Source organism: Megalops cyprinoides, chromosome 20 (genome assembly GCF_013368585.1).
Source record: "Megalops cyprinoides isolate fMegCyp1 chromosome 20, fMegCyp1.pri, whole genome shotgun sequence".
Classification (NCBI taxonomy): domain Eukaryota; kingdom Metazoa; phylum Chordata; class Actinopteri; order Elopiformes; family Megalopidae; genus Megalops; species Megalops cyprinoides.
Genome location: NC_050602.1, coordinates 16,271,899 through 16,281,330, shown reverse-complemented (window position 1 = coordinate 16,281,330; position 9,432 = coordinate 16,271,899). Strand labels below are relative to the sequence as shown.

The following is a 9,432-nucleotide window of genomic DNA, read 5'->3' as shown; positions in this document are numbered from 1 at the left end:
CGTTCGGGGAAGTTGTGCGTGGTTACAGAAGGCGTCAAATAAATACTTTTGTAGTATTTATAAACGGACTTATCGAGAAAGGAACTGCATGCAATGTTATAGGTAAGAGACAAATTTCTGCTCGTGCCTTGGTGGCTAGGCGGCTAACAAAATCTATTTACCTAATTAGCGAGAAGAATGGTGGAGTATTTACACAGAATGGTTATCCTTAAGAATGGTAAATTGGTAACCAGTTGATAATATGGAAAAATAGCACACGCCAAAGAAAACTCGACCATCTCTCGAATTTGCACTTTATTGCATTTTGTAATGCAGTCATCTACTAACAAAAGGGTGGTTAACTTCCTGCCTATCTATCTGAATGTGCAGTAACGAGGCTTACAGCTATAGTAGGTCCATAAGCTTCATTCATCCAACTTTTCGTTACACGATTAGTAAGGTTACGTGTTCACCGTAGTTCTAAGTATGCTTTGGTGATGGAGCGTTTATATTTCGAAGGCGAATGTAAGAATCTTTGAACATTTAGGAGGAAGGGATGTTTAACATGGTTTCTTTTATTGAATATGTCAAAATATCTATTGTTGCCACTTGCACATATGCAACTTTATGCATGAATTGCAGAATATAATGAAAATGTAGTCTAAAAAATGTGAAATAACGTGAAATGGTAACAGTTGGTGTGACAGTTTTTTTTTTTTAAATATGCATTGACTTTAACAATGTTGCTTAAAGCTTAGATGTAATATATTTTACTACATCTGTTTTTTTTTTTGACTTGATGATGAAACATAAGTTATTTGCATAGCACACACAGCTCATAATTAAAATGTTATCCACTCAGCCAGTCCTGCATGCCACTTTAATTCAACACCTTGGTGAAGGATACAGTGGTGGTGCCCCCTGGGGAAATGCTTATTCAGCCTTTTGGCTTCCAGCACAGGGATCATGGGTTGTTCTGTATTCGGCTTTGTAAACATGATGTCTGCCTTGGCTCTGCTTTTGCCCAGGTTCTTGATCCAGCCAGTGTTGAGAAGCATTTCGCAGTGCGTCCCACCCATCCGACAGAGGCAGAGGCCTAACCCCGTCCACTTCCACGTCCGGCTGAGACTGCAGTGGTGTGCCAGTATGCAGGAGGGGGGCTCAAAGGTCACGGCCAAAAACGGAGGAGAGGGTAAGGCGGCAAGCAAGCGCAAAGGAGAACCTGTGGAGGCGGGTGGCAATAAGCAGCCGAAAGTGGTGCCGCCGAAGGAAGGGAAGAAGAAGAGAGAGCAGGGCTGGCTGGAGTCTGAGGTCGCAGAGGCCCGGAGAGGAGCACAGGGTGTGAAGTTTAATGAGAGACGCCTCCGCCATTTATCAGAGGCCCAGAAGGTTAAGCAAGGGACGCAGGGAGTACTCTACTGGATGTCCAGGGACCAGAGGGTGCAAGGTACCAGATCTCAAATTTCCATGTCATCTCACTTGCAACATGTTGAGAAAAGTATTCTAGAACTGAAGTTTTATGTTCTAAATCTGTAAGTTTGCATCCTCTGTGTGAATATCAAAATGCATTAACTTGAATGTCAGGGTTTAATGACCCACATCAAATCTGCTTCCACTTTAAGGTTTCAGCAAGTGCAAGGATATGCATTTGTTAGATGCAGAGGTTCGTTTTTACCTCTTGTCACATAAACAAGATTTAATTTTTGGATGGATGTGATTAGCTGGTATATCTTTCCATTGGTGTTTGAACCATAGAAGAAAGGCATGAAATAGGTCTGTTTTAAGTGTTTGGCATGGGTTACCTTAAGCATTCATTGCATTTTAATGCAGGGAGCTTAGCACTTGCTGTCATACTTACATGTCTACCTTCTCCTGCCTTCTCTGTGCAGCTGATAACCCCCACTCTCTCTCCTTGTTCTGCAGATAACTGGGCACTGATCTATGCCCAGCAGGTCGCTGTCACGGAGGAGCTACCATTGCACGTGTGTTTCTGTTTGCAGCCACAGAGCCCTGATGCCACTCTCCGCGAGTACGGCTTCATACTGAAAGGACTGGAGGAGATAGCCAAGGTAGTCCTTTACTCCATAATAGCAGTCTGTAACCCTCAATGCACTGAGTGATGTGGACCACCAAGTTTGGTTCATTGTAGGTTTATATCCTCTGAGAGACACCTATTTGAACCGGAGATTTCTTGTCTTAACCAAAGGATATCTTTACATAGAAGGGTTTGATTTTTGTGAAGTCTTGGTTTTTGGTAATTCTGTCATTTTAATATTCTTGTAGCCAAAACAGAATGAATCTGTTGCCAACAAAACAATACTGTAATGAGACAGTAGGGGGCAGTGATGGCTATTTATGGTGCAGTCAGAGCATCTCACAAGTCGACTTCTCTAAGAACCGCTCCACCCTGCAACCCTCTCTTTCAGGAGTGTAATGTCTTAGGGATAGAGTTCCACCTGCTGTTGGGCACCGCTGGGGAGGTACTGCCAGGCTTTGTCCGGGACTGGAGCCTGGGGGCTGTGGTGACAGACTTCTCCCCCCTCAGGATCCCCCTGAAGTGGGTAGAAGATGTCAAGAAGGGGCTCCCTTCTGATGTTCCCTTTATACAGGTAAGTCTGCCCCATCCCTCTGCCAACCTATATATCACTGTTATTCTTAATATCTTCTTTGTGTAACTTTTCACCGCAGTTTCTCCTCCTTGCCCTGTTTATAGTTATTACAGTACATTTGCTTACTGGTCACTCATCCTGAGATACTTACATAGCTTACAATTTGTACATGTTATCCATCTACACCGCTGGGGTTAGGGACCTTGCCCATAGGTACAACATCAGTGCCCCGACATGGAGTGCCAAAGAGTAACCACCAACCTTTGGAGCAGCCTTATTATTGTACCGCACTGCTGCCCAAGCCTTATTGATGTCTTGATTCCTGTGTCCTGTTACTGACCGTCTCTCTATAACCTAGTGCTGGGGGCATCCTCTCTGTGGTGTGAATAGTTCTTGCAGCCATTTTACTGATCTGCATTTGATGTAATATGACACACACTTGGCTCTGGCAGGTGGATGCCCATAATATCGTGCCCTGCTGGGTGGCCTCAGATAAGCAGGAATATTCTGCCAGGACTATCCGGGGCAAGATCACCAAGCTGCTGCCAGAGTTCCTCACACAGTTCCCCCTAGTGGACAAACACCCACACTGCGCCTCTAAGCCTGCAAAGGTAGGGATCATGTCCTTAAAGGGATGCTTGACTGGCTAGCATTAACAGAACTTGTTTTCATCTCAAGCGTGGACTGGATATAAGGATTGTTCTGTGTCTATCTTGTTAACACCATGTTCATAAGTCAGCTTTGACCATTAAAACCTCTGGAAGTAACCTTTTACTCTCTCCTAGTAGATCCAGAATTTCACTGTAAATGCGCTGATTCAGTTAAGCTGAAAGAACTTCCTCCCCAACGTACCTGTTGGGTGTGCTGTTGGGTGCATATACCTTTTGCTATGAGGATTGTTCATATATGAGAAGAGAGCTGGCCTATTTTAACAATTAAAAAGACCCATTTTTCAGCAGTAGAGTGATATTTGAGTTAACTTCAACAGATATGTGCCTATTCTCTGTGCCACAATGTTTATGAGTAAGACCGGAAGTGTAGTGCTAGTGCACCTTGAACAGTTTTTTGTGTGCAGTTCACATATTTGATTGAGTGTCTTTTGCCCCCTGCAGCCGGTGGATTGGGCCCACACTCTGTCGACTGTGGAAGTGGACCGCAGCGTTGGGGCGGTGGAGTGGGCTCGTCCCGGGACGGCGGCTGGGATGGCGATGTTGGAGTCTTTCGTTGACGCGCGTCTGCGGGACTACGCCTCCGAACGAAACAACCCCAACTCCGACGCCCTCAGCCAGCTCTCACCCTGGATCCACTTTGGTCAGTTTACATGGTGGTGAAACCCACCAAGCCCAGCCCTATGGAGAGAGGAGAGCACTCTCCAGTATGTTTGTAACAAGGAGATGGAATGATTGACTTCATTTCTGTAGTCTAACTACTTTTTTTCTTATAATAGGAATTCGATGACATTGACACCATTGATACTTACAAAATGAATTTACCCCAGAATCAACTCCCAAAATGTTAGTGAAATAAAATCTTACATATTCTACAGTAACACCAGTTAAATATGAATTGGAATACTTAAGTCGTTGAAAGCAGTAAAATAAAGGGGTGATTAACTGGCTGTAACTTGAGCAGTCTGTGTAGACAGTATTAGTCTCTGTAACTCCTTCTGGATGTATTGAGTGCTGATGCTGTGCATTATGAAAAACCACATGCAAAAGTGCACTTCGCTTGTGACAGCTCAAGCCCAGTGATAAGTTACATACTGCATACTGACTCAGAGGTGCAGTGTGTGTTTGGTCCTGCAGCGGTTCACGTTGTCTCTTTGTTTTTTCTGGATCTGCGGTCCATGTTCAGGCCACATCTCGGCGCAGCGTGCGGTCCTGCAGGTCCAGCGGGACGGGCCGAACCGGGCCCAGTCAGTGCCGGCCTTCGTGGAGGAGCTGGTGGTGCGCCGGGAGCTGGCCGACAACTTCTGCTTCTACAACAAGAACTACGATAAAGTTGAGGGTGAGTGGCGGAGAGGTGAATGATGTGAGGGAAGCGGCATGGTATGGAGCCGGTCTTGGAGAACATTATAGAAACTCGGTCTTAGTTAGCTGTCATGAAGACCCAGCCTGAGAGAACAGTCTTAGGTATTTCAGGATCAAGTTTATGACTGTTATTTATATTGTTCTGTCTGTGCAGGTGCTTCAGATTGGGCACAGAAAACACTTAAGGATCACGCCAAAGACCCCCGGCAGTACGTTTACTCCAGAGAGCAGCTGGAGAAAGCCAAAACCCACGACAAACTCTGGAATGCTGCCCAGGTACCTGCAACTAATCAGCTTTAATATTAAGTAATGATCAAACACACATTGCACATTTATACAAACATATACACATATAAAAGTTATACATACATTTGTAAGTGCGTTATGCAGCACACACATAGATACACATGTGCTTAAGTTATTTATTTCCCCTTAAATTGCACACCCCGTGCCTTTGGACACTAGAGAGTTGAATCCTAACCTTGGGGTCATGCCGTGTCAGTGGCGCATACTTCTCCGCACTGACCTGCTCCCACTTTTTCCTCCAGTACCAGATGGTGACGGAGGGGAAGATGCACGGGTTCCTACGCATGTACTGGGCCAAGAAGATCCTGGAGTGGACCTCATCCCCAGAGGAGGCCCTGGCCATTGCAATCTACCTAAACGACCGCTACGAGCTGGACGGGCGTGATCCCAACGGATTTGTGGGTAAGTGGGAGGGGCGAAGCTGAGAGCTGGGGTTCGGGGGTGAGTGCTATGTCCCAGTTGGGATGAGGACAGCAGGACTGCTCACTGGTCTGTTAAAGGCTCCCAAATGTGGGCATTAAAAGATTGTCTGCAGCTATGTTTGAACATATCAGAATGTGTCATGGTAAACTTGCAAGGAAGAAGATCTGCAATGTTTTAGTCTTTTGATGACACTTGCTTCTTGCAGAGTCGGCAGGTGACATCATTGATGTCCATTGCCTCTCCTCTTTCGTTATTACACTGCAGTGCCATTGATCTGTTGTAAAGATGTGAAAGACTGTTGAGTAATACACAAACCCAAGGTGATGGTTGTGTTCCGTCTAGGATCTGATAAACATTCAAACTTTGGACACAGCAGAGTGCTTGTAACTAAGCTCAGGGTTGTCTTGTGTTGATGCAATGCTTCCATATGTTGCATTTCATCCATATTATTATCCAGAAAGTGCTTGAGAAGCATACTTAGGGATCATTCTGGTTGGTGTTTCATGGGATGAATGCAAAACCAACCAACCAAAGTGAAGCAAAGGGGTGTATACTTACAGCTAGGGCAGGTAAAGCTTGCAGCACGTAGACGGAACGCAATTTCAAATGTTAGATCTTAAAAAGAGCCAGCATGACATATACCAAATAGCAGAGTTCTGCCTTCCTGGTGGTGTTATAGGCTTTAGCACCACAGATCACCAGGTCACCAGTCATAGGTTAAATGCAGTGATCCAAGGCACCACCTCTGCTATGTCATTTTGTAACTCTCTCCTCCTCTCTCCTATTCCCTTCCTTTTTTCACTCCTCTCCACTCTACCCTTCCCTTTATCCCCCTCTCATCCTCTGGGAGGGCAGGTTGCATGTGGTCCATCTGTGGGATCCACGACCAGGGCTGGCAGGAGAGGCCCGTCTTCGGGAAGATACGCTACATGAACTACGCTGGCTGCACCCGCAAGTTCAATGTTCAGCAGTTCGAAAAGCAGTACTGCCCCAAGTGATGGCACCAGGTCTAGCGTTTGGGACAGAGGCAATTGAGAGTCAAACTCTTGGGGCTTTCTCAGGCCACTCTCATCACCAAAGTTTCTCAGGTTCCATTGCCAGTTTTACTTTAAAAACACTGCATAGTATGTCCCATCTGAGATTTGAACCTAGAACATTCAGGATACCCAATTTCCTATTTACTTTTCACTTAACCTCTCCAGATGGATTTTTATGAAAAGTAAAATGAAATTGTGTTATGTTAACATTAAACGTTATTTTAAACTGGAATATTTTTACCCGGTTCATCAACTTTATTGGATACACATGACAGTTCACACGGTTGCCTTAATTACTTGAGTCCTGTTACACTGGACTTATTATTAGAATGAACCGTGATGCCTTAGAAAAACATGTCCTGGCCAGATGTCTCAGTTATGTTCAGCATCCGACAGTGTGACTATAAATTTGTTTTCTAGAATTCTCCAGTGGAATTTACTTTTTGTTGCTATTTGGTTCTGTTTTGATTGTGGAAGTTTGTAATAGATGCTTGGTTTGCTTATATTTTCCTTTATTAAATAATTTACTTTATAATGCCTTTGTAGTGGTGATTTCATATTCCCAGTGAACATGATAATCATTTCCTAAAATTTAAAACAAGAAAATATTTTTTTTATAATAGTAAAATGATAAATAAAACCCAACAATTTCAGTTAGGAAAACTCTGTGGTCTGTTAGTGAAAAAGCCAGGCTTGAAAACAGTGGGTTTCAGGTGTGAACACAGGTGAGAGCTTTGGGCATCCTTGAGTGAGGCACTTGAATGGTTTCAGTAAATATATAACTGTATAACTGTATTAACTAGTATAATAAATGTAACCTACATATATTTCAGAAAACAATACTTCCACGCTTTTGATCGATCGATAAAATATGTTTATTGATTAAAGCAATACATACAGAAGCATGTAGAAGCATTAATGCTTGAAAAGGACTAGATTGAAACTAAGTTATAGTCATTAGTGAATGAGGTGAGACATTTTTTCTGTTTCTTGGTTCCTGATCAGTACTCTTTGGCCGCTGCCCAGTTCTGGGTGTCCTGCTCACCCGCTCAGGGTGCAGATGCCCTTGATGCAGGCTTCACAGTGACCGGACAGGTGGGGGCCCTTCAAGACCCTTTCTGGTTGGAAGGGTCTGCTTGGTGTGTTACTCTCCTCTTGGTAACATTTGACCAGGATCTTCTCCATCAGCTTGTCCATTACCTTCTCCAGGTCCATGGTGCTGACTGTGGGCTTTTCGAAGGCAGCGCCTGGGCACGTTTTGCAGTTCTGTCGGTATCGCCGCACCCTCACTGTGCCTTGGTGATTAGAGGTGTCCAGGCGCATGTGGAACACCATTTGCACCTTGCTGGAGGCCCATTTGTGACCACAACAGGAGCAGCTGAACCTGGGGAGGGTGGAAGAGGGATGTTACATGGCCTGGTGCTACAACAGGATTGAGGAGCAGCATATCATACATGCTCCTCAACTTGCATGATGTATCTTTGTACAGATTTGTCTAGTTTGTAATCAAATGAATTTGAAGACCTCTAACAAAAGACCTACACTTATGTTCTTTTGTGCTAGAAGTCACTCTGGATAAGAGCATCTGCTAAATGAATGTAATGTAATGTGGAAGAAATAAAGCAAGCAGGTGAGTAACGTTATTTTCATATTGTTTATCCAATAGCAGATAAAAACACATTCAGATGGGTTTCATTTTAGACACAAAGTTAGGAGTTAAAATATGAGCACTTTTAGAGGTGGTAACATAATCGGAGCTCGAGTTCCCTTTTAGTAGTAGTTGAACTTTGAATTTCAGAGCATCCACCATTCCAAAATCATTTGATCCTTTTAGGCTGCAAGTCTTTACTTGTACATCACCTTTCTGAAACCTAAAGCCACAAGCACAATATGAACCAAACATTCAGCAAGGCCATAGTCACATGGAGACACCATAACAACTCAGTCAACAACATTGAACTGATCAATAACAGCCCTGATTGCTCTATAACAAACAACAGTGCTAGTCCATTATTTTATTTCCCTGTTATTCCAGTCTTACCTTGAGAAAACGCTTCTGATATACTCCCCCCAACCTGCCTCGGTAGCCTCAATTGTGTCATCAAATAGCAGTTTCCAGCTGTCTGGTTTGTTCAGCTTCGCAGCCTTGCTATTGAAAACACGGTGCCAGTCTTGATCACTCATTTTACAGGACAGACAGGCCCCAAGTCTTGCCCCTGTAGTTTGTCCCTGTGTTCTGTAGGGTTGTTAGATGCAGTTTGATGCAGTGTTGCCTGTCTGTGCCCTGATTCAGACTTTGTTTATATTGCTTTCGCAACAGGGTGTTTCTCTGTACAATTTTATGCTCAGCTGACTGGCAGAGGAATCTAAGAAATGAAACCTTGTTTCAGAAAGGAAACTGAAACCTAATGACCAGGACCTCCTCTGTGGTTCCAGGCTAAATGAGATATTGTGTTCTCTACCATAAAATATTGTCATTTCCCTTTAATTTGGCTGCTGATAAACTGGTATCAGGGAAGAACCGTCTTATCCCCAATTGCCACATTGAAACCTACTTTGATATGTTCTCTCAGGGAATCGCTTGTCCCTGACCCCATTGGGAAATGAAATGCACATTAATTATAGGTCTTTTTAACTTTGCAAAAGAGAATTTACTAGTCATAACATCCATGTGTTTCTGTGAAACACTGGGTTTAAAATGAATGATGAAAATGGTAAAACTATCCCTGGTATCCAAATGTTACATCTTGATTGCCAATGTCAAAAACAATTTCAGATGAAGGCCTATTCAAATGGCTTGGAATGACTGATTGGGATGGACATCTGCTATAGGTCTTTAGTCAAAAGTCTCTCATTTATTCTTGCTTTCTACAGGGCTGTTAGGAGTGTAATGCAATGCAGAACCTGTGTGCCTGGGAGCTATTCTGTAAATCAGAACTTGTGGTTTCTGTAGTTGGGTGTCTATCCACAATGTGTCATAATCAGCTGATTGGCAGAAGTATTTGGGTAAAAAGAAACTGAAACCTATTGTCTGAAGACACACAGATG

General features: G+C 43.7%; 2 protein-coding genes across 2 annotated transcripts; one reads left to right on the top strand and one right to left on the bottom strand.

Annotated features, from left to right (window-relative positions):
- Positions 1–6,386, top strand: LOC118795698 (CPD photolyase). The gene is made up of 10 exons (XM_036554381.1): positions 1–102; positions 1,008–1,426; positions 1,903–2,048; positions 2,406–2,588; positions 3,041–3,199; positions 3,701–3,899; positions 4,443–4,595; positions 4,773–4,894; positions 5,167–5,326; positions 6,203–6,386. Exons 1-10 carry the CDS (start codon positions 89–91, stop codon positions 6,343–6,345), a joined length of 1,698 nt encoding a protein of 565 aa, XP_036410274.1. The 5' UTR covers positions 1–88; the 3' UTR covers positions 6,346–6,386.
- A 1,019-nt stretch (positions 6,387–7,405) lies between these two features.
- On the bottom strand, positions 7,406–8,696 carry LOC118795324 (receptor-transporting protein 3-like). Its single transcript, XM_036553732.1, has 2 exons — positions 8,426–8,696; positions 7,406–7,768 (listed from the first exon to the last, which is right to left on the bottom strand). Exons 1-2 carry the CDS (start codon positions 8,566–8,568, stop codon positions 7,426–7,428), a joined length of 486 nt encoding a protein of 161 aa, XP_036409625.1. The 5' UTR covers positions 8,569–8,696; the 3' UTR covers positions 7,406–7,425.
- Between the last annotated feature and the right edge of the window lie 736 nt (positions 8,697–9,432).